The sequence below is a fragment of the Betta splendens genome, chromosome 13 (genome assembly GCF_900634795.4).
Source record: "Betta splendens chromosome 13, fBetSpl5.4, whole genome shotgun sequence".
Classification (NCBI taxonomy): Eukaryota; Metazoa; Chordata; class Actinopteri; order Anabantiformes; family Osphronemidae; genus Betta; species Betta splendens.
The window spans coordinates 21,114,921-21,140,246 of record NC_040893.2 but is presented as its reverse complement, the minus strand read 5'-3'; the positions used below and the strand labels follow the sequence as shown (position 1 = coordinate 21,140,246).

Sequence of the window (25,326 nt, the reverse complement as noted above, 5' to 3'; positions counted from 1 at the left end):
TGAAGAACGTTCTACCTGCATGTACACACACAGGAACAACGGCTGATTCAGTCGAGTCAAAACAACTTTAATGTTTAATACAAAGCACAAAGTAAAAAGCTGGTGTTAAAGCTACTTTTAGTTACAGTTAGAAATACTAAACGTCAAAACATGCAAAAAAACAAAAGTAATTGGCACCGTTAAAACTCATCAGGTGGTCAAAGAATTTATGTCACTCATTAAATCAATAAATCTTCACGGACCAGTTTCTCTTCTAGCAAATATGCAGCTCTGATCAACAAACCGCAGTTTAAAGCTACTGCATCTCCCCAGAAATAAATACATTTTTTTGAATTAACGCGAGACTGTTGACATGGGACAAGTCACCAACAGACCAAACCTCAATCTAATCATAGGGACAAAAAACATCAAATCAAGCCTCTTCTACAAAAGACTGAAACCTGTGGTTAGCAATAAACACAGGAAAACAGGAAACATCAGGACAGTAATGTACAATGTTAAACAAGTAGTGTCAACTAAATATTATTTAAAAAGCAAAATCATAAATGACACATGAGCAGATCAATGCGACTTTAAAAAGGTTTATAGAAATCTTTGATATAATAATTCACGTTCATATACAGTAAGAATCAGCAGCAACTACTGGTCATTATAGAACATCATTATAGATTTGTGGTGAATGAAGATGGTTTTACAGGTCAAAGTGTTGGAATGACTGCTGCTGTTACCTGAGGCCTGTACTGGCTGTGACCGGGTCCGATGAGGAGTGACGGTACAGACTGAACTGGACCACACCTCAGAGGTAGTCGTCCTCACTGGACGGCTCATCCTCGTCATAGAAGCTGTACTGCTGGCCATGGCTGCAGCTTTCACCCGGGTCAGAACTCTCCCCAGTGAGCTTGGACCCGTCTGAGCTGGCAGAAGGACTGTGGCTCATCCGCCAAAGCTGGTGGGCAAACGTGCGCCCCCAGCTGCAGTAGTGACCGATGGGACGCAGGTGGCGGATGAGCTCCACAGCCTCCTGCCAGTAAGAAGTTCACTTGGTGTGGCCCCGGCTGGAGCGCTGCTTGTTCATGGTGGTCAGCATCTGGCTGATGTACGAGGTCAAAAGGTCGTCCATCTTGTAGCCCTGCAAGTGTGTTGGACACACAAGAGTCTGGTGACATTTGTGGTACCAGACACTATTCCAATAAAGGTTCTCTACTTGGCTCATTATTACAGGACCAATCTAACGTGTGCTACATGGGCTCTATGTGCGGTAACTGGGTGGGTTTGGGTTATGTGCTGCCACCCACCAGTGAAGTCTCACACAGCAGTTTACTTCCTCTGACCAGGTTCCCAATGGTGATGTGGAAGTAGGTGTTGCCACTGCTCCAGTTGGAGATCTTGGTGAAGGGGTGAGTGGTCAGGATGTCCTGCATAAACACAAGATGTAGTGAAGAAGGGATTAAAGGCAGAGTTCCCTCTAACTTTCCATGTGTCTGAGCAAACACATAAACCCCCAGAGTGATGCCTTGGACCACTGTCCATTGTGGTGACGCCAGTGTCGCATCCAGCCAAGGTGCATGGATTGTTAAAATCAAATTACATCACTAACACACGGTTCACTGCTTTAGCCCTCCTAGGCTCTTAGGACTTGAGGGTCCTGCGCAGCTGTTCTTAGCACTGCACTCTTCTGGACAGAGATCTCAGATGTTGTTCCAACTAGAGCCAGTGTTATAGAACGTGTACTGTAATGCTCTATTTGTGCATGTTTTTTATCCTCTCATCTAATTGCAGACATTGTATCTATATTAATTATTTCTAATTTTTTATTCCGGTGTGAATAACGATCGTTTTCAGGTGATTAACAGTTTCCCACTTTTACCTTTTCATGTATCTACGCCTGCCAGGGAGCCACGCTAGACGCACATTTTCACGGTCACATAGTCATTGATACATCTCAATGTTCGCGTAGACATGGACTTGTGCTTGAGCATCCTTTGTACATGAGGCCCCAGTTCTTTTGTTAACACTGCTGAAGATCCCTGGACTCTAATACAAACCTTGGCCTTTGGGTCAATGAGGCTGACTCCGTGCTTGTTAATGGCGATCAGCAGGATCTCAGGGTAGCTGGTCTCTGTGGTTTGCTAAATGCAAAGAGTTGCATTGATGTTTAATTATGACCAATCAACAGTAAAGTGTTGCTTGAAGCTCCATTTCTATACAGAGCTGAGGTGTCTTTACCTTGACCTCAAAAAAGGCTGAGCCGAACGTCGGCCATTTGTAGATGATCTTCAGGAACATCAGTTTGGCCTCTTCCCTTGATTTACCAGCCTGCTTGTTGAAGTACGCAACCACAGACTGTTGTGATGTAAAACAAGTTAATACCAGACAAATACAGGAACTACAAGTGTGAACTTTTAAGAACTCCAGGTCCAGTGCTCCAGTGTAATTACATAATTAAACCATCCAAGTCTATAATGGAGTTTGAGAATAGGTTTTGTGTTCACCCTTTTCCAGTCATCTGGTGACATCACACGGATCAGATCCTGGGGAACCAGCTCCTTGAGAATCTTAGGAATTGTGGGAAAGTGGGATTTATCCTCCTCAAACTTGACACGGTAGATAAGTGCTGCGAGTTGGAAAACCTCTTCTCGTGAACACTTGTGATATCCACGCAAGTACTTTGGCAGCTCCTAAGCAAAACAGAAAACAGGAAAACTTTGTTGGGAGAAGCACAGGAGGCACTGCTGCCTTAATACAGTATGTCGGTCATAAAGGTATAGACCTGGTAGTAGTGGAAGATGGAGTCAGCAAAGGAGTCCTTCCCTGGAACTGTGCTGGTCCATAACTTCTTCATGAAGAACACCTGATAGGTCAGAGATGGAACAATTCCTGCAAGACGAGGGCAGAGTGGCTCCAATCAACCCTAAACTCTTAAGCGGTGTTTGTTTTACGGTGCTAGTACCGACCATCTTTAGCTGGTCGGGATTTCTTGATCCAGTCAGTCAAATGTCTCACAAAGTCAAAGAAGAAATCTCCCTCAGGGACACTGATCACCTGCAGGTCATATGTCATGATAACACTTTATTCCTCCTGCACTAGTCTCAATCTCAATCAGCTTTCACTAATTTTAATAGTCAATATTCAAACTTTAAGTCAAAGTATGTGAGGTAAGTTTTATAGTGTCTCACAGCGGCTGTCAAATCAACCTGGGCAACAATGAGTAGAACTACAAGCTGACTACAGGAGCCTCAAGGAGGAGAGTTTAATAATTCAATGTAAGACTCCAGAGGTTAATGTGCTTCTTTCTTACCTTGTCTGAGATCTTGACAAAGAGGCTGAATCCTTCAGGAGATTTGAGCAAAAGCCTGGCTGAGATGTTCTGACAGAAATCCTTGGCTTTGGTGCTAGACTCCACCTCAAATGCCTGCAGGTGGAAAACAGATACAAATAACCCGGTTTCAATCGCTTGTGTGTGTGTGTGTGTGTCCTTGCAGTTCTACCAAAGTGGGGCCATATGGTCACTTGTGGGGCCCCTTGGCCGAGCCACACAACTTTGACGGCCTGTTTGAGGGTCAAGAAGTGATTTTAGAGCTGAGGTTAGAATTGAGTTTTGGTTCAGATTAGAGCAAAGATTAGACGTCTGCCTTTATTAGTGATGGTTAGGGTGAGGGGCGAGGGAGGCATTATGTCAATGGTGGGGCCCCACTTTGTGTGCACGTGTGTTTTTGTGTGTGCGTGCATGTGTGTATTTGCGTGTGTATGTGCATGTGTGTGTTTGTTTGTGTGTGTGTGTGCGTGCATGCGTGTGTGTATGTGTCTTTGTGTGTGTGTGTGTGTGTGTGTGTGTGTGTGTGTGCGCGCGTGCGTGCGTGCGTGCATGTGCGTGTGCGTGTGCGTGTGTGTCCTGTACCTCGTCTGTATCGTCAGGGAAGTAAACTTTGTGGAAAATCTGGGTTGTCTTATGTTGGATGGCCTCCACTTCCACTAAATGAGGAGGATACTTCCTGGCGCCATTACTGTTACCATAACAACAACAGAACCTTTATCTACTTTAAATATAAAATAATTACAAACAATACTGTACTTGTGCCGTACTAATATTGTATTTGTGCGGGTCCACAATGCGCCGGCTGATGAATTCATTTAAAACTGAGCAGGGATCAAACGTGCTTCTTAAAACATAACCGTTCTAACAGTTAGAGCAGAGAAGTGAACCTTCACCCATGATGAACACGGTGCAGGTGCAGGTCTCACCGTAGGGCTTTATGCAGCCTTTGCATGCAGTCTGCAGACAGCGGGTGGTGCTTCTTCGACTGCAGGAAGCGCTGGATGTGTGGCAGCAGCACGTTACTGGGAGGAAACAGACCCGTACACAACCACAGCAGCTCCCAGCCTTTCTCCTCACTGTACCTGCAGCAGCACAGACACAGCCTGCGTGAAGAAGGGAAGGTCACGGCTCAAAGCAGCTCCGAGTCGCTCACATACTTAACGTGGTTGTCAGTCAGCTGTTTGATGATCTGACTGTAGATCTCGTCCTTCAGAGGTTCCGCCTTTCAGAGCTCCTTCAAAGATCTGGTCTGTGAGCTCGTTGACCGAGCGGCTCCTCTTGGATGGGTAGTCACCCATGTACTTCATCATAGGTGAGACCAGGGTCAAGGAACAAACTGTAAACAGCTGTCACTGACCCATATAATGAACCATGATGCCACCAGTGACTGGTGCAGCTGTTCTAAGGATATCGATGAAGGACATGCAGGCGTCCTGCGCCAGCTCCTCGTGGTTCACCACCTTCTTCAGCAGCGGCTGCTTGAGTGGTTCTCGAGTGCAGCTCCATAGTTTGTCCTTCCCACGATTCTTAGTGACCATCACTCTGCTGAGGGTGTGTTTGGGTGGGGGCCTGCAACAGTAACATCAAGATGTGATGAAGGACGTTTACACACACACACACACACACACACACACACACACACACATCTGTGAAAACTGACGTTCAAGCAGCCGATCTGTTTAAAACCTGAAGTGAATCATTTGTGAGAGACCCCAACAATTACTTCTTGTTACTGACTACAACATTCTGTGTATTTAGTGGCCTTGACGTGTACCGGAAGTAGTCGTAGGAGAACTCCTCCAGCGTGTAGGGTTTCACTCGTTCGTCGCTCTCTGGCAGGACGAGCTGTGAAATGCGGACGGACTCCTGCCGCTGGTCTGGTGTCATGGTGACCAGCGTCTGATTGAACGAGTTACATCACATTACAGCAACCTGAGGCAACACTGCTGCGACTCCAGGCTCAGTCGACATGTCTTTGACACGTGAAACCCTCCTGTCCTCACCACTATCTCCTGCTGGGGCCGGGTCATGGAGGGCAGCACGTAGACGCAGTCGGCTGGGAAGTCTCCTCTCTGATTGCTTCTTTCGTTGATGCCATGAGCCCAGCCTGAAGTGAGGACCTGCTCCCCAGTGTCCTGGTCCAACACGATCAGGTCTCCCTTCAGAAAGCTGAGGAACGTTGACTCCTCCCCAGCTGTGGGAAAAAAGGACTCATTTCTTCAACCAGACAAAAAAACTGAAAATTACTGTAAGCATTCAACACATACTCGGGTTTGGGTTGTCCTGCAGTGCAACCACAAACTTGGACCTGTTCCTCAGGCCTTCCAGGAAGGTGACGACCAGGTCGTGGATGTCCTCCGAGTTGTTGGAGGTGAAGGTGTACTCCTCTCCCTTGATCGTTGCCAACGTAAAGCTCTGGCCCTGCAGCTTTCCTCCCCTCAAACACACAAACAACGCAGCAGATAAAGCGTTGCCGTCCCGTCGAGTCAGCCGCCCGCCCGCCTCCCCTAGCATGCCTCACCTGCTGCTGGACACTGCAGTGATTTCTGGGAAGGACAGCTCTAGGAGGACCTGCTCCTGCTCGTCTACAAAGTAAACTCCAGTCCAGTTAACGGCGACGATCAGATCGTTTTTAGGCAGACTGGGACCTGAGCAGACACAGGAGCAGCTAAACATGTAAAGCTCCCAAGCAAAATAAAGACACAGCACACATCACAATATAAAGAAACACTGTCAACATACTATTAAATGTTAACATTACATTATCAAAGTCTCCAGATGCTGTGAGCTGCTGCTCCCACCACAGCACCCTGTCAACATCGATCACAGACGCCCACCTGAGAATTTGAAGGCTTCATAGAAGCGAGAGAAGAGCAGAGGCCACTTGTGGCGAGCAAAGTCCACCACTTCCTCCTTTACCTTGTGAGGGTCGAACCTCCTCTGGGTGTAGATGCCCTGAACACAGAGCAATCTCAGTAAACACTATATCAGAACTGTTTTACAGGATTTTAAATGCTGGGAGAGTGATTCTGAAGACATTTTACAGGTTTCAGGCTTGAAATGGTAAAATCTTCCCCCACTCAGATTATTATTATTATTATTATTAAATTCCATTTTACTGACTAATTTTATCTTTATTTATCTCATCTGAGTTTGAGTTTAGAGGTGAACTATTAATGCGAGGATATCACCTCATCTCATCGTCACTACTGTACTTGGTTGTCAATAAAGTGACTCAACCTACAATCCTACAGGAGCTTCCTTATTATTAAAAAGCTCTGGATGAACCCACAGATGTGTTGACTGGCAGGACATTCAGAGCCTTGGTCACCTTTTTATGTGCGGCCATGATGAAATGAGCCCATTTCTCCACGGTCCTTGACGTGCTGATCTCTCTGTCTGGGACGTAGGAGGGGACGAGGCTGAGCAGACGCTCCAGAAGGATCTCAGAACCGTAGTCAACATAGTACTGCTGAGCAGCCAGCTCTGCCAGGTCATCCTGGGACCACAGAAACATGTTTGCTCAGATACATGTACAGTAGAAGAAGTCGTCCTGTGTACTAAGCTGAGTGTTGTCTAAGCCAGCACCCTGTCACAGCGGTACTCTCCAAACTTGACGCCCCTGATGACTTGCTGGTAGATGAGGTTGGTGGCGACCTGGTCGTCATTGGGATTGTGCCAGGGTGTAAAGATCTCCTTCCTGAAAAACAGCCTCCAGGGCGCGTTCCTCTCCTGGGCTCCCTGCTCCTTGGCATACTGCTCGCACTGCGACACAGCATCCATCACATGGTCGCTGCCGCTTCCTAAAGACGACACCTGCAAGAGGAGAAGCTGTGTGTCACTGCTTCTGCCCGCTTTCATTTATGAGCTCCACATAGTTTCACTAACTGTTTTTGCATTTAAGCGCAAAGATCAGATATTTACAGTAAAGGTGACACCTACCTTGTCAAACAGTGCAATGTATAGGGAGAACCCAAATCGGTCCCGCAGGTTGATTTTGTCAGCCAGGGAGTTGCAGAGCTCCGTGGCTGTGGTGGCCGAGTCCGTCAGCAGAGTCTTGGTGGTGCCGTCCATGAATGTAACCGGCAGCATGATGGGCTTCTTCGACTTAGTGGCCTGCATGAAGATTTCTGTGTCACATTGTCTCGAAGCAGAAAATGTCCCTCTAAACACAAGTACTGTACATCAGCCTGACGGAGCAAATTTCGGGTCACCAGCGGATTTACTCCAGAAACAAGGAGCGGAGTAGCTAAAAGCTGCAATGAGGATCTGACTGTGATTGGTCTACAGCCTTTGAGCCAGAGAAGTTCCTCAGAGCCTGTTACAGACTGAAGCCAACATTGTGTGTGTGTGTGTGTGTGTGTGTGTGTGTGTGTCTACCTGCAGCTCCAGCCAGGACGGAGGCTGTGTTCTCGTCCCATTGACAAAGGTTCGCCTCAGTCTCTCCTCACAGTACGGAGCGTAGCCTGGCGGCCCGCTGCTGATGAAGTTCCTCAGGTACTGTGGGTGAGAAATAGAAAAATAAGCCTAAAAAATCGACAGGTCAGATTTTGGAGGTTTTGTATGCTCTGACCTTGACAAACTTTTCTGAAGGAGCAAAGCAGCCAACGCACAGCGAGATGAGGATCCATCCGCGAGCGTGAGAACTTTTGGATGGGTTCTGACTGAGCTGCTTGCAGATCTGACAGTAGATCTCATCCCTTGAATACAAACAGGTAAATTGGTTTGTATTTAAAGAGCCAAGAGATCCCATACCACTGAATCCTTGTAGTGCTGGACCTTAGTGCAGGTCTCAGGATCCCGTTGCCGATGATGAAGTGGAGTTTCTCCAGGTTGGACGTCGGCCGGTCCTCCAACATGCTGTTGCCATGTAAACCAAACTCGCCGTCGTTCAAGCGTTTTGTCACCTGGAATTAACCACAGTGTGTTTTTACAGCAAAGGCACAGAGGGACTGTGTGCTTTCATTGACTCACTTCCTCAGTGATCTTGGACTTCTTCTTCAGAGTGAGGGACACCAGTTTGTGTCGGACGCTGTTCTTCTTGTGGTCAGCATGAGGCGCCTGAAAAGTGAGACGGGATATAGCCCAGAACAACAACACCATAAATCATCCAGCCTTGACTGAAATCACAGCATTTATATAGCACCTCTTCCTCCTCACCTCCCCCTCCCCCTGCAGCGCCTGCAGCTCTCTCTTGTACGTCTTCTTTCCAAGCGTCTCGTAGATTTTAGTCATAACTGGGATCTTTTCGCTCCCGTCACTGATGGCCGTGTGATACTTGGGCTCTGGCAGATCTCCCATGAACCTCAGCACAGTGATCCACACAGCCAGAGCAGCCTGGAGGAGAGGGGAGAGACCAATGTTAGGGAGGGAACCATTTAATTAACTTGAAAATACTTAATTTATCTTAGCTCATTTATTTTAATTGTAGTTGTTCTGTTCTTTCATAAATAATAATTTAAGACTTAAAAACATGATCCCACAGAGAAACTGCTTCTTTGTTGGGGTCAGAGGTCAAAGGTGACAAACCAGCTGATCTCCCTCGTCATCATGGAACAGCAGAGGCTGCTTGAGAGGCCGTCTGATGTAGGTGTGCGTAGTGGTGCCCTGGAAGTAGGTGGCAGCAAACTTGGCAAACTTGTACTCTGATAAATCGTCCTCTTCGTCGTCCTCGGGCAGAGGAAGGGCCTCGTCCAGATCCTCCTCGTCCAGCTCATGATGGGTCTTCTCCAGGTCCTGCAGAGGAGGCGGGCGTCAGTAACGCTTCAACTAACACTCATCTGGAGCAAGGAGAGGACACCGAGTGCTTCACCGTCATCACAGCCACACTAAGATTAAATGTATCCTGACCTCGAAGCCGGCGGGGGCTTGTCCCTCCTGGCCCGGGAACGAGCTTGTGGTGCCCAGGAAGCCGAACATCTTATCCACCATGTCTGAGTCGTTGACAGGCTCAGCCCGGGCCTTCTCCATCTGCTCCACCAGCTCCTTCTTCTTCCGAGCATCCTCCTTCTCTTTCTTTTCCCGCTCGGCATCCTCCTTGGCCAACTGGGCCAGACGCTCCTAGACAACCGAATGAAAAGCAACCAGACAGATAATTGGAAGCACAACTCCACTGTTGGTGTGGGAACAGGGTGCGATGACTTCAAAGCATAAAAGTGTGATTCACTTACCTGGTGTTTGCGTTCAGCCTCAGCTTTCGCCTTCTTTGCAGACATCTGGTTTCTTAGTTTGGTCTCCTCAGCCAAGCGCATCTTCTCTGCCTCCAGCCTCCGGCGGTACTGGAAGGCAGAGAACACCACCAGTGGCTCAGCCTTAGTGTGTGTGTGTGTGTGTGTGTGTGTGTGTGTGTGTGTGTGTGTGTGTGTGTGTGTGAGTGAGTGAGTGAGTGAGTGAGTGAGTGAGTGAGTGAGTGAGTGAGTGAGTGAGTGAGTGAGTGAGTGAGTGAGTGCATGCCTGTGTGCGCACCTCTCCTTTCAGCCTCCTGTAAAGACGGCGAGCGATCATGCCTCTGGTGTAGGCCTGAATGGTGATGACGGCCCAAAGTCGATGTCGGAATGCTCGACGCACCAAGAAGCCACGACAGCGACCCTGGAAAGCCGTAATACGCTGACGAGCCACATGATAGGACGCACACAACTTCCTGGAACGAACCAGAGCCTGGAGGCGGGAGAAGCCCGCACGCATCTGAAACAGAAAACGGAGGCAGCGAAGACATTTATTCATGATCAATGACACCAAAGAGCAGGCGGCTCTAATCCACAGTTTCTCACAGCTCCATAGTTCTTCCTGCAGTAATAACCTCTCCATGTTTTCTGGACCAAAACTGCTGATTTTCTCATTTTCAGGAAGTTCGATCTGAAAGTAGAAAAAAACTGAATATTGGTTCTCAGGTATTGGGTTTTGACCTGCTGCACAGCTGGAGCATGAACAGTGAGATAATCATCATTAGTCCAAGCAAACAAAACTCAAAATCGTGTACCTGTCCTTAAACCCTCGAACCACCTTTTGGATGAGAATGACCTTGTCAGTGATGGCCTTGTCTCTCTCTATCTCAAGCAGCATGTCGTGGTGATCCTGCAATGCAGGACAGAGGATTACAAAAGAAAACTCACCCTGACGACATCAAGAACCTTAGAAGCTGCTGAAGACTTCACAAACTACAACAACAAAGCTATTATTGCTGAAATAAGGACGACTGTCAAGAGAGCCGTAAACTACAGTTTCAGCACTTTTTATCTGCCACACAAACGCCGTCTCCTTCCTGTGTCCAGCTCTGTGGCCGGTCGGGCCATGTCCTGGGAAGCGTGTGCTCTCCCTGCTTTTCGTTCCCTCACTCCGTTTCCTCTTCTGCTTCCTGTTCAGTCGAGCAGTAAGAGGTGCCAAAAACAAGGCACAAGTAAGAGCACTCTCAGCTGAGGACCATGAAACTCCTGTTACTGCGGGTGCCACAGACTCACTGACATTTCAGGAAATGATCAACCAAAATGATTAAATGTAATTTATCAAGCAATGACTGTAAACAGCATGTATATGTTCAATTTAGACAGTCAGTATTTTACAACTCATTAATAGTGAGACTCAGCATCATGGACACATACTGTGAGGTAAAAAGAAAAATGGTTGATGTGGTTTAACAAAATGATTCTTGATTAAAAAATAAAAAATAAAATATTTATTTGATGAAACAAGATGAATCAAACAGCAGCAACAAACTAAACTGTAAGGAAATGTCTGAGACATGGACATTCTGTGATGAGCTGAATGAGAATCTTGTTTTTCACTACCAACATGTTGTTCTTCAGAAACATAATTAACTGTTAATGAGTGTAAATTTTTTCTGATGGTAAAATACCTTGAGAAAGATCTTTGTCTTCCCCATCTGCCAGTCGTCGTCTCTGCCCAGCACTGCCTCAGCGATCCTCTGACAGGTCCCCCTCAGGTCCTCCTGAACCACAGAGACAACGACAACCAATACTGTTTACACAAGGTCCCCAGCTGCGCAGAGGCAGAAAAGCATAACACAGAGGGCTCCAAGCTCAACACGGGGCTGTTGGCTGGAACATGTGCAACTATCTGATTAAAGCCAGGAATCTAAACACTGAGTGTGTTTAAAACCCTGCAGCAGGAAACAAGCTGGGAAACTCATCATCACTTCATAAAGACTCAACGACCATAAAACCTGTTTGTGGCTCCGTACTTTACTAACAATGACAAGTACCTTTCATGAGCAGCGTCCTCTTCATTGACCCAGCTGCAGTTTACCTGTTTGTACGCTGGCTTGACTCCAGGCATCAGAACCCGGTAGCGGTCCACAAACTCCACAAAGGTGTAGCGGATGGGGTAACCGGCCCGTCGGATACGGATGGTCTCCATCATACCGGAGTACCTCAGCTGACGCACACACAGCTCCCTGTCGAACAACTACACACACGGGGGTTTCACTGACTCCTGATCAGGTGCAGCACCAATTTTGTTTTTATTGCAGGTTCTCTGTATTTTTTTCTGTTTAGCTCTTCTTACTAATCAAATTTACTGTATAACACGCTATAAACATCTCTTTTTCAACTTCTAAGTAACTGCATCATATTCCTAATCACTAATGCTCCAGTTTAAAGTGACGTTCCACCCACTCACCATCGGCTTCTTGTGCTCGTTGGGTTTGATGCAGCGGACGAAGAAGGGCTGACACACGCTCAGAGTCCTCATCAGCAGCTCCAGGCTTCTCTTGAACTGACTGCTCAGGGTCGGCGAGCGCTTCCTGGTCTCGGCTCCCTGGACACAAGCACACAGCAGCACAGGAAGTGGCGCGTGAGCTCCACAGCCAGGGGCAGTCCACTACTCATGCAGGAGCAGAACTATGCAGTAGTTGTTTCATTTTGGTAACTATTACTAGTACTTTCTTAAAGTAAATCACTGACAACCGCAAGCTTCTCCCTAGACGTTTGTGTTCAACCGCACTGTGTCATCCTTTACATTTGGTGACCTGGTCAGCGTTCCAGAAAGTAATGCAGGCCTTTTTTTTTGCAGTTTTTATAGGATTGTATATTTGTCTTAAATGTCCATTTTAAATGTTTGCACTGGATTCATTGTAAGGGCTAAATGTCTTTGATGAGTCAGTAATGTTTTACAAAAGTCTGCTGGTTTGTTTGTAAAAACATTTAAATGGTCACAATTACATTTTGGGACTGTAGTGCTTGTATTTGTGTCTGCGGCAGAAACAGTGTGGTTGAGGTTTGGGTACAGGTTTATCTGTAATGAGTGCTTTTCCTGATGCTAACTGCGTCTCGTGCGCAAGCCTTGCTGCAGCACGCTCCGATCACTCTGAGCATGAGGACCATCACCAGATACAGGTCCAGCAGCCAGGTGACTAAGGGGTCTGTGGGCAGGGCCAACTAATTTAATAACTTCTTTAACAGATTCCAGGTTGGGCCCATGAACCCCCCACTGCTCAGGATAGACGCCCGTTCACATCACCCACAGGGCTCATCCACCCCCACCTCACACACAATGAACAAGCTGCATCCAACAGGCTGCAGGACCTGATGGAATCAGCCCAAGGGTGCTGAAAGTCTGTGCTCCCCAGCGTTGTGGTGTCCTCCAACACATCTTCAACCTGAGCCTGCAGCTGGAGAGAGTTCCTCTTGGGTGGAAGAAGTCATGCATTGTGCCAGTGAATAAGACGCCACGTCCCAGAGTCCTCAACGACTACAGACCAGTGGCTCTGACCTCTCACATCATGGAGGCTTTTGAGAGGCTGATCCTGGACGTTCTCTAGTCAAACCCTCAGTCGACCCCCTCCTTGCATATCAACCCCATCTAGGAGTGGATGACGCCATCATACATCTGCTCCATCGCACGTGCAACCACCTGGACAAGCCTTAGTGAGGATCATGTTCTTTGATTTCTCCAGTGCATTTAACACTATCCAGCCTGCGCTGCTGGGAGAGAAACTGAAGAACATGCAGGTGGACCCCCCCCTGATCTCATGGATCCTGGACCAGCTCACCAACCGCCCCCAGTACGTCTGCCTGCAGAACTGTGTGTCTGACACAGTGGCTGCAGCACAGGAGCTCCACAGGGGACGGTCCTGTCTCCTTCCTCTTCACCCTCTACACCTCAGACTTCAGGTACAACTCAGAGTCCTGTTCTACAGAACTTCTCTGATGACTCTGCTATTGTAGGACATATCTAGGGTGGTGATGTCACAGAGTATCAGGGAGTGGTGAACAGCTTTGTGGGCATGTGGACAGAACCACATCCAACTGAACATCGGTAAAACCAAGGAGCTGGTGATTGAATTTAGGAAATCTGTGAGTGCTGTCACCGCTCTCACTATTAAAAAGGAAGAGGTGGAGGTGGTGAACGAGTACAAGTACCTGGAGTGTACTTGGACCAGGTACAAATACCTGGGAGTGTACTTGGACCAGGTACAAATACCTGGGAGTGTACTGACAATAAACTGGACTGGAAAAAGAACTCGTCAGCTGTGAACAAGAAGGCTCAAGAAGGCAGAGCAGAAACCTTACTTTGTAAAGTGCCTTGAAATAACTTTGTTGTGATTTGGCGCTATATAAATAAAATTGAATTGAATTGAATTGATGCACTTCCTGAGGAGGCTCAGATCCTTTAACGTCTGCAGCTCCAGCTGAGGATGTTCTGAGTCTATGAGGGGCAGCAGCATGAATGTAGCAGACAGTAACAGACTGGACAAAGTGATCAGGAGGGCTGGTTCTGTTCTGGGGGTGGAGCTGGACCCCCTACATGCTGTAGCTGAGAGGAGGATGCTGGTCCAGCTCCTCTCTATAGACGACACCTCCACCCCCACACAGTGTGTGGCTGGACAGAGGAGCACCTTCAGCCACAGCTGATCAGTATTAGGTTCTCCACAGAACGCCAGCGGAGAACCTTCCTACCGGTGCATCAGCCTGTACAACTCCTCCTCTGTCTGGAAGGGTTGATCTTCATCCATGCAATAACATGTATAATAAAACTTTAGCTAGTAATTGGATGTGAGTGTGTGTAGATGTGTTAGCATTCTTATTTCTAATCTCCCTACCTTCCTATGTGTACCTCCATCTGTGACAGCAACCGAAGTGTGCAAAATAATTTCCCTCTGGGATTAATAAAGTTTTTTGAATCTTGAATCTTTTCTGGTGTGAGGGCGCTTTACTGCCCCCAGTGGTCAAACGGAGATCTACAACAAACACTCAAACCGTGAACACTATCAGATCATGGAAATAATTTTTACATTGTTCGTTAGTGATCAGCAGTTAAAGCCTCTTATCGTGATTAGCTGAAATCTGGGTTACAAAGCAGTACTAATGGGAACTTACTATCAATTTGTTATTCACATTAAGTGTTAATTTTAATGTACTAATTATTTTGTATAAAATCTCTATAAATAATATGCAATTACACTAATAAAACTGTAGTTTAAATTCATTAATGTAAACTGCAATTATGTGATTGTGTTCACTTCAACAATACAAAGACCTAGTAACAATTGTATTGAGTTGATACCAAAACAATCATATGAGTAAATTCTGTGTGTATTCTAATACCAGATGAGATGACAGAACAAGCATACAAGGAGAAGAGATGAGAATATGAGGATAAAAAGAGAAAAAGGAGATGAGGGGATGACATTTAGTGCGGGTTTTGATCGTATCTGGAGGAATGGGGTTTTTTACCTTGCTGGCTGTGCTGGCAGGCGGTGAACTAGCAGGAGTATAGCCACACAGAAACTAGCAGCACACAGCCACGCAGGTAAACCAACACACAGGAAGAAAAAGGGGCAAAAAATACAGCAATTGAACATCAAGGTGGAGGGAAACCAGAGTAATGCTGAGAACCAGAGAAGAAAAGGCTTAATATGTACAATGCTCAATATGCTCAATATGTACAATGTGTGTGTGTGTGTGTGTGTGTGTGTGTGTGTGTGTGTGTGTGTGTGTGTGTGTGTGTGTGTGTGTGTTACCATAGCAACATCAGCCTGGAATATTTGCTTGATGAACTTGTTCTTGGAGGAGTGAACCAGCTGGATGATGTCACCGTATAAAGTGTCTCTGTTCTTTTCCAGGAAACCTGCAGGACACAAACACACAACGTGAACACACACAATGACAACAACTACACTGGAAGCATCAATATTCAAATCACCAACTAGATCTAATAAAGTCTCCACTAATCATTATAGAAACAGAAGCTGGTAAGGATACAGCTTCATGAAGTCACACTTGGTTTATGCTTAAAGACACATCAACCTTTTTTGTATATGATGATTGTTATGAGAATCTAAACCTGCTAAAATGTTGCAGAGCCAAAGTTAAACTAACAGAGACGGCCGCCGTTACTGTTGTTGTGCATGTTGTTGAGTTTATGTTGGCTCACTACAGTTCTGTGCGACTGGTGCTTCAGCTCTAACCTCTGGTCTCGTAGTAAACCACTCCAGCGAAGTGCTGGATGCCAAACTGAGTCTCGTAGTTGTTCTTTGGAGGGATGTAGTTGGTGTTGAGTTTGTGCTGGAAGTTGAGCTTGTTGAGCATGGTGGAGTCTGTGCCCTGCAGGAGAGACAACACACTGACTGACACCTGCCAGAGCCCTGGGCCTGCGGCGCATGGCGCAGGCACACGTACCCTGGGGAACTTGCTCTCCTCATCGATGAGCGAGATGATGTTCATGGGTTTGATGGCGATCATGTCCAGCGCGTCCTGGTTGTCGGTGAACTCGATGTGCTGCCAGTTGATGTGCTCCAGGTTGTACTCCTCCTGCTCCAGTTTGAAGACGTGGCGGACGAAGAACTGCTGCAGGTTCTCGTTGGCGAAGTTGATGCAGAGCTGCTCGAAGCTGCAGGGAAAGCCGCAGGAAAGTAACGACGCTGAGCAGAATTGAGGCACCGCGCGTGCAGACGAGTGCGTCGCACCTGTTTACAGTGAAGTTCTCAAAGCCAAAGATGTCCAGCAGCCCGATGCAGCGCCTCAGATTTTTGGGCTGAGATGATGGAGGCTTGTAGATGGCCGCGTTGATCTTCTCCACAATCCACACGAAGAGTCGACCATAAATACCCTGCATGCAGACGCAGTGAGTCACTGCTTCCAGAGCGGACTGTTCTACAGTATGTGTGATATACTGTAGAAAACACCCCAAGAGAAGTTTGCACCTTGACAAAAGCGTCGCGTACGTCCAGAGCCTGCTCCATGCTGAGCGGCGTGGACACGGTCTCTCCTCTGGTGATCAGAGTGCGGCTGGTCAGACAGTTCATCAGATCCTTGGCATCCACCTGAACACATGACAGTCAGAGAGGATGAAGCCAGGCCTGAGTGTGACGCTCACCGCAAGCTAACGTGCGGGCGTCACCTCCAGCAGCGTGGCAGCAGTGCTGAGGTGAGGGCTGCGCACCACCTCACAGGCATCCAGGTTGTCATAGGTGCGAGCTGCAGGGTCAACAGAGCGTGTAAGAGACAGACGTGTAAAGATGCTGCCTGTCTGTACCTGTGTGTGGAGCTCACCTTCATATCTGAGGTTTCCCAAGTGTAGAATCGCAGCCAGCAGTTTAGAAATCTCCCAGTTCTCCTTGTCGGTGAACATCAGAACCTGCAGAGCAAAGGACACACTCAGCTTCTGACAGATCCACTCCTCCAGGAAAGCTCCACGTCCAACAGCTGCTACTGTACCTTCATCGCAGAGCGGATGTTGGAGTACTCCTTCATATCGTCTCGACCGTCACACACCGTACAGTTGCCCTGCAGAGACACATTTTCATTCACTTATCCTTAGTCTGATTTAGTGACTCAGAAGAGGCGCTGAAGGATTCTCACTATGGTCAGGTAGGTGTAGTCCGTGGCCTTGCTCAGCCCCAGCTTCTTCTTCTCGTCTGCAGTCATGCCTCTCAGCATGCAGTAGAAGATGTGGTAGTTCCTCTCATCGTGAGCCTGCAAACAAGACTCACGCATCAAGGGTGCGTTGAGCCGTGGTGGCGGCCACGGCGCTTCAGACTCACCTGTCGACAGACCCTGGACTTCTCCAGCAGGTACTGCTCGATCTTCGCTCCCTCGATAGCTCCGCGCTTGTTGAAATGGATGTCGATGTATTTCCCAAAGCGAGACGAGTTGTCGTTCCGGATTGTTTTAGCATTGCCAAATGCTGGAAGAGACACAAACACAGAACTCCTGACTCGACAGACGCGTGCATCAGGGTCAGTGACGCTTCAGACCTGAGTGCAAATGAAAAACGGAGCTGGTTCACCCACCCTCTAGTATGGGGTTGGCCTCCAGGACCTGCTGCTCTATCCAGGAGTGCTGGCCGCTGATGGCTGCCAGGAACTGAAGGATCAGTTTAGTGCTCTCAGTCTTTCCTGCTCCAGACTCTCCACTGTCACAGACACACAGTGTCAGGATGGGTTCATGTATGTGGCCACAGACCGGTTCCTGTTAGTTCCCACCTGATGATGCAGCACTGGTCGCGGTTGTTCCTCTGCATGTTGAAGTAACAGTTGTCAGCGATGGCAAAGATGTGCGGCGGCATTTCACCGATCTTCTTGTTGGTGTAGAGGCGGATCTGGTCGGCCGCGTAGATGGGCAGCAGCTGGTAAGGATTTACCGCCACCAGGATGGAGCCCGTGTACGTCTGCAGAACACAAAACCATCCACTGTAATTGAGTAGTAGTCAGGGAGTAAACATGAGACTCTGCTGTTGTGGTGGTGGGGGGGCGAGCTGGCCCAGCTCTCAGAGCTCAGATGACCACAGAGAGAACGTCTCAGTTTTGGCCACGGAAGAACAGGCGGCCATGTTGGAAACAACAGCGTGCACTGAGGCTGCAGGACAAGTCGAACCTGGAGCCTCCAGAACCTCTGTGAGCAGAAAGGTTGTGCAGCTCGCATTCAAAACGTGCCACATGCAGCTTCTGGTTGAGTCATGCTCCACGTCCTGCGTGACTTACCCGGCCACCGCAGTTCGTCTTCAGACACGACAGGAAGACGAAGAGGAGCGGCAGGAGGAGAGGAAGAGCAACTAAAAATAATACTGTACATGTCTGCAAACGGTTTCATTATTCTGACAGACAGAACACTACAGGATCACTTTCACCTGGTACCAGAAGAGCTGGAGCTGAGTTCTTCAGTCCATCAGCAGTAACAGGTTTACTCACATAAATGAGCTTCTCTCTGTATCTGATGAGCAGGTTGCGGAGGATGCCGGCTTCGTTGAGGTCTCCGAGGCGGATCATGTCCTCCACGCCGTGGATGGAGGTGGGATGCATGGGTTTGATGTTTGCGGCGTTCTGAGGGGAGATCCAGTGCTCCTGCAGGGAGAAGGAGCCGTGACCACACAGACGGCTCCAACAGAACCACACGTGGCCGCTCACGGGCCTCTGGACCTCTGGACCCCCTCAGGGTTCAGCGCTTACGTTTGCCTCATCGTCCACAACCTGGATCTGTCCCGAGTCACAAAGCTTCACCACGGCGCCGACCGGCACTTCGAACTCCCGACCAGTTTTCAGGTCCAGCCATACGTAGTCGCCCTGTCAGACAAGGAGCAAAATTGTCACAAACCGATTCAAACAGCACATGTGAAATCCGACACATTCACACTACTCAGACTATGGAGCTGCTTCTACAGGACGGTTGGTTCCGTCCTGTCCCGACGTCGAAGCAGTTGCTGTTTGAGGAGACAGTGCTGGAGTCAGACTCTCAGCTCACCGGCAGTAGCGTGCTTTGCTTCATCACAGTGTTGACGTTGCGGATCAGCGCCCATTTGGCCTGATCCTTCTCATACAGGTCCACATAGTCCCGACGTCTGTACATGACGTGTGGAGTCAGAAGCTCGTTGTCACACTCTGGTCTAGTCCACAGGGCAGAAAGCTCCACTGCAGCACATTCACAAGCTGCTCTGCTCAGGAAAAACTGATCAGGATCACAGACGAGAAGCAGGGAAGCACATCCTGGAAAAGTGTGTTTCAGACGATCCAACGAAGAATATCAGCTCATGTGAAATAAATCCATCCGTCCACAGGCTCTGAGACAGTGGACCGTCCTCCTCTCCCTCCACTCAACCCACAACCTCGCGTCGCCCCTGGCAACAAGGTGTCGCTTCCTCAGGTGTGTTCCCTGGTGTTGGGTTTCTGAGCCATTACTGCAGCGTTACGTTATGGCCGATAAACATCAAGCAAAACACAGCATGAGACCACGAGTAACAGTAACGGAGCTGAGGCTCCGCACAGTAAACCAATGTTATTAAGCAAAAAATATGAATATTCAATCTACAACTTTCTACATCTCAGGTGCAAATAACATCAAACTGGATCGACCAGAAATTCTATCTTTATTTATTGTGCAGTGGACTTAAAGCTGGGGTCAAAGTCTGTAATAAGGTAAACCCTGAACATTACACCACCGAGCAGCTGTTACACACACACACACACACACACACACACACACAGACAGACACACGCACACAGACACAAACACCATAGACACGCGCAGACGCACAGACACACACACACACACACACACACACGGACACACACACCACACACAGAAACACGCACCACAGACACACACACACACATGCACGCACATACACACACAGACACCAAGTGGACGGCAGCAACCACCAGAAACCACACGTTGAATTATTTAAGGCTGAGGATTGAAGTGTCGCCTTCGTCGTCTGTCCTCATGCTTCCGTCCCCGTTTTTGTCAGGACTTTATAATGGAGGTGTTTCTAATGCTGTGGCCGTCGTTCTTTTTAAGCTGAACTACTATGTAATAGAATGGTCTCCTTCCACCAACTTGGATTCACCAAACATTTGCAGTGAGCCTCGCTGGCTTGTTACGACGGACGGTTCAGTGGATCCAACTGCAGACGGACGCAGTGGACCAGAGGAGCCACAGAATCACGCAGCAGTGACATCATCACTCCTCAGTTAAATAATTCAGACCTGACAGGAGCCTGGTGCTCGCTTACAGCTGCTAACAAAGAACCTCTGAGGGTCTGACACAAACATCCCATAATGCAACCTAATCAATACGCCACCGTTCATCATTCATTCCCTCAGTTCAATTTCATTAAAACACTCACTAAAGCCTCAGTGCTGGGACTGTGGTTTTCTGTGACCTTATCGGACAGAGTTAATGACGCAAACTGAACCAGAGACACGAAGGACAGCTCCTCATTTGCATTTAGATTGATCATTTAGACGGGTCAAAGGTCATAGGGTGAAAGATAGTGACACAATAACTGGCCTGACATTTATCACAGAATAAACAGACAATAAAAACATTTCAGCTTCAGTGATCAAAGAATTTGTCTGTAATTAAGACGCAGCAGCGCGTTTTTATGTTTCAGTGTCAGTTAAAAAAGCAAAATTCAACAGTTTTGGTTAAAGCACACAGTGACATCATTTTAAGTTTTTAACCTTTGCAATATCATTACACTGTAGATACATACTCCATTTTATGTCTTTATTATATATGTAAGCTGACTTAGATTTGCACTTTTAATGCAGTTTTTCAAGTTCTAGTTCTAGTTCAAGTTATTATCACGTGTCCTCTGCTGTCTGGCCAAGATACGAACCGCAGATTCTGCAGCTCTGCCCTCTGCTGGAGTTTAGAAGTCACAGAGCAGCTGCTTCAGATGTGGACTCAGAGAGAATGTGTCCAGCAAATACCAACACAGAACATGAACAACCTCTTCAGAAACTTAGAAAGTCATGTGATGTCTGTGAATGCAGACACACGGACCGAGCCTCTGCAGGCCGAGCCTACTTTACCTGGATCAGGGTGGTGTATCTGTAGCTGAGGCGCCGTAGGTCTGGGTCCCAGCCATCCAGTGGCCAATCAGGTCCTTTTCTGTTTGTGCCCGTTGCCATGGTAACCATGTGCATTTACTAAACAACATATTAGTTAAAAAGCTTAGGTTTCCATCTTGTTATCTTAGATGAGGCAAGATCTCCAAAGTGAGTTGATGTAAAACAGATCAGAACAGCATCTGCAGCTCCCATTCACAAGTCAACGATCTCTAGTTATCACAATGAAATGTTCTGTTGACCGAGCAGAGAGACTAACGTCCACAGCAGAGCAGCTGAAGGCCGTCCCCGGTCCATCGACGTGACCCACTTAGGCCTCAATGGTGGGAGGACGCTGTCAGAACAGTTTAACTGCTGAGAAAGGCTGACGAGTCCAGCAGAGCGGCAGGAAGCACGTAGTCAGGCTGTGTCAACACGGCAGGCAGGCAGACAGACAGGCAGGCAGACATGGACAGACAGACAGACAGACAGACAGACAGACAGACAGACAGACATGGACACACAGACAGACAGACAGGCAGGCAGACATGGACACACAGACAGACAGACAGACAGACAGACAGACAGGCAGACATGGACAGACAGACAGACAGACAGACAGACAGACAGACAGACAGACAGAGACGCATGGACACACAGACAGAGACAGGCAGACATGAACACACAGACACACAGACAGACAGAGACGCATGGACACACAGGTAGGCAGACAGGCAGACAGACAGGCAGACATGGACACACAGACAGACAGACAGACAGACAGACAGACAGACAGACAGACAGACAGACAGAGACGCATGGACACACAGACAGAGACAGGCAGACATGAACACACAGACACACAGACAGACAGAGAAGCATGGACACACAGGTAGGCAGACAGGCAGACAGACAGACAGACAGAAAGGCAGACATGGACACACAGACAGACAGAGACACATGGACACACAGGTAGGCAGACAGGCAGACAGACAGGCAGACATGGACATACAGACAGACAGAGACGCATGGACACACAGGTAGGCAGGCAGGCAGGCAGACAGACACACAGACAGGCAGACATGGGCACACAGACAGACAGACAGACAGACAGACAGACAGACAGACAGACAGACAGACAGAGACGCATGGACACACAGGTAGGCAGGCAGGCAGGCAGACAGACAGACAGACAGACAGGCAGACATGGACACACAGACAGACAGACAGACAGACAGACAGACAGACAGACAGACAGAAAGGCAGACATGGACACACAGACAGACAGAGACGCATGGACACACAGGCAGGCAGGCAGGCAGGCAGGCAGACAGACACACAGACAGGCAGACATGGGCACACAGACAGACAGACAGACAGACAGACAGACAGACAGACAGACAGGGACACACAGACAGACAGAGACGCATGGACACACAGGTAGACAGACAGACAGACAGACAGGCAGACATGGACACACAGACAGACAGACAGACAGACAGAAAGGCAGAAAGGCAGACATGGACACACAGACAGACAGAGACGCATGGACACACAGGTAGGCAGGCAGGCAGGCAGGCAGGCAGACAGACACACAGACAGGCAGACATGGGCACACAGACACACAGACAGACAGACAGACAGACAGACAGACAGGGACACACAGACAGACAGAGACGCATGGACACACAGGTAGGCAGACAGGCAGACAGACAGGCAGACATGGACACACAGACAGACAGACAGACAGACAGACAGAGACGCATGGACACACAGACAGAGACAGGCAGACATGAACACACAGACACACAGACAGACAGAGACGCATGGACACACAGGTAGGCAGACAGGCAGACAGACAGGCAGACATGGACACACAGACAGACAGACAGGCAGACATGGACAGACAGACAGACAGACAGACAGACAGACAGACAGACAGACAGACAGACAGAGATGCATGGACACACAGACAGAGACAGGCAGACATGAACACACAGACACACAGACAGACAGAGAAGCATGGACACACAGGTAGGCAGGCAGGCAGGCAGGCAGACAGACAGACAGACAGACACGGACACACAGACAGACAGAAAGGCAGACATGGACACACAGACAGACAGAGACACATGGACACACAGGTAGGCAGACAGGCAGACAGACAGGCAGACATGGACATACAGACAGACAGAGACGCATTGGACACACAGGTAGGCAGGCAGGCAGGCAGGCAGGCAGGCAGACAGACACACAGACAGGCAGACATGGGCACACAGACAGACAGACAGACAGACAGACAGAAAGGCAGACATGGACACACAGACAGACAGAGACGCATGGACACACAGGTAGGCAGACAGGCAGACATGGACACACAGACAGACAGGGACACACAGATAGACAGAGATGCATGGACACACAGGTAGGCAGGCAGACATGGACACACAGAGACAGACAGACAGACAGAGACGCATGGACACACAGGTAGGCAGGCAGACATGGACACACAGAGACAGACAGACAGACAGAGACGCATGGACACACAGGTAGGCAGGCAGGCAGACAGACAAACAGAAACTGACACACACACATCTCACTACAACTACACTGTGTGTGCGTGCATTAACAGACACCTGCTCCTCGCTGTCTGTGGTGGTTTACCTGCTGCAGAATCACCATGGCTCTGGTTCCTGTCCTGCAGACTGGACATCAGCAGCTCAACAGAAGATATGCAGGTTGTTATTAGTATTTATCTATTTTACATTTAACATCTTTTTTACGGTTAAAGCTTAACGTAATAACAGAATGATGCAGAGGTGGTTCTATTCACTGAAACCATAAAACTATCCTTGTGATGATGGAAGGAGCCAAGATTTACAAAGGTCACAAAGGGAAAGAGCTCAGTCCAAAGGTAGCAAAACCTCGTTCTCAGTCTCACCAAGGTTCATATTTAACAGTTCAAACTGACCCCAGGCCTGTTATCATCTCTGTGAAGACTAATTTACAGTATGAGGCAGCATCATTTCGGAATTTAGTTCAGATGTTTAGACGAAAAAAAACACACAAACTAACAAACATCATGTAAGTCAGGATGTCACTTTAACACAAAGAATAGCCTTACTGGCTTTTTCCACACACTCTTAATATTTCAGCATCTAATTACTGGTCTGGGACAAAGGTAGAGCAGGTACTGAGCGTGTGTGGTGGGAAACGCAGCAACATGATGATCTTTTAGAGTGAATGTACTGATAAATAACACAATGTATGTTCGGATTCTGGCAAAGCTGGAGTTTATAGACAGAAGCAGAGAATATTAAACCCTGGTTTCCTCTGCTGAGCGCCAGATTGGGCCCAAACATAAGCGTTGCCGTGTCCTCAGCTACACCCGCCACATACAATGATATCAGAACAAAAAGGCTGCGATAAGAGCCTCCCTGCACTGAGTGCTCAGGGAGGGACCACATCTACGCCAGAAACACCCAAATCAAACCAAAAGTGTCCAATCTAAAGCATCAAACCTGTGAAGACGTGGAGCCTCTTACCTTCTGCTGGATGGAGGAAGACGAGGAGCGAGGGTCCGTCTCCAGTGGAAGCAGCTGGAGGAAGATGATTCACAGCTTCATGTTCTCCCTTCACGCAGATCCTCCCTCTGTGGCTCAGCTACTTTCTGTTTTCTTGTAAGGACCAAGTGCCTCCCTCCTCCTCCCTATGACTCTCCTTCCCTCTGATACCACAAGCAGCTCATTTCACTGATCCCTGTTACAGAGTCAGTGGGGGGTGATGAAGCACAACGCAGGAGGTGGTAATCAGACACACAAACAGCTACAAGTGACATAAAAACCAACACAGTAAAAATGATCGGTTCAGGTTCCACAAAATGCTGAGAAGCTCTTACACAAAATTAAAGAGAACAGTTTAAGCAGCAACGTGTTTGACTTTAGGTTTCAGTCATGCCACACAACAACATCCCAACAGGGCGTCCTTCAGGCTCCAGATCAGCTGAACAACACCTATTGACTGACGTAACACATTATTATGGAGGTGCTTCAGCTGCTGGTGTTACTGGGTCAAACTAGAAAAAACACCACAAATTACGACTAGGTAACTCCTTTGGCCACAACGAATCATCCGCATGGTTGTTTAAGCCAGCTTTTTCGCCGAGGGCATTCCTGAGCTCAGGACCGGGAGGTCAGGAGTGTCAGGAGAGCAACACGCTAACCACTGT

At 48.2% G+C, this 25,326-nt stretch overlaps 1 protein-coding gene across 1 annotated transcript; it reads right to left on the bottom strand.

The window, feature by feature from the left end:
• Nucleotides 1-51: 51 nt before the first annotated feature.
• On the bottom strand, nucleotides 52-25,310 carry myo7aa (myosin VIIAa). Its single transcript, XM_029170822.3, is given in 54 exon segments — nucleotides 52-1,129; nucleotides 1,296-1,415; nucleotides 2,046-2,129; nucleotides 2,227-2,343; nucleotides 2,493-2,678; nucleotides 2,771-2,877; nucleotides 2,955-3,042; nucleotides 3,299-3,412; nucleotides 3,899-4,004; nucleotides 4,243-4,398; nucleotides 4,474-4,541; nucleotides 4,543-4,628; nucleotides 4,728-4,885; nucleotides 5,091-5,215; nucleotides 5,320-5,510; nucleotides 5,584-5,753; nucleotides 5,838-5,964; nucleotides 6,154-6,271; nucleotides 6,648-6,815; nucleotides 6,905-7,132; nucleotides 7,259-7,432; nucleotides 7,697-7,816; nucleotides 7,890-8,016; nucleotides 8,096-8,223; nucleotides 8,291-8,377; nucleotides 8,477-8,653; nucleotides 8,846-9,052; nucleotides 9,167-9,376; nucleotides 9,487-9,594; nucleotides 9,782-10,000; nucleotides 10,087-10,171; nucleotides 10,296-10,390; nucleotides 11,169-11,261; nucleotides 11,579-11,737; nucleotides 11,951-12,088; nucleotides 15,007-15,060; nucleotides 15,294-15,400; nucleotides 15,741-15,876; nucleotides 15,952-16,162; nucleotides 16,239-16,381; nucleotides 16,476-16,595; nucleotides 16,673-16,749; nucleotides 16,825-16,909; nucleotides 16,990-17,058; nucleotides 17,134-17,247; nucleotides 17,316-17,458; nucleotides 17,565-17,686; nucleotides 17,757-17,941; nucleotides 18,462-18,614; nucleotides 18,720-18,833; nucleotides 19,012-19,444; nucleotides 21,084-21,200; nucleotides 23,763-23,796; nucleotides 24,644-25,310. Coding segments are annotated over 51 exon segments (6,675 nt in total). The 5' UTR covers nucleotides 19,117-19,444; nucleotides 21,084-21,200; nucleotides 23,763-23,796; nucleotides 24,644-25,310; the 3' UTR covers nucleotides 52-1,036.
• Nucleotides 25,311-25,326: the final 16 nt, after the last annotated feature.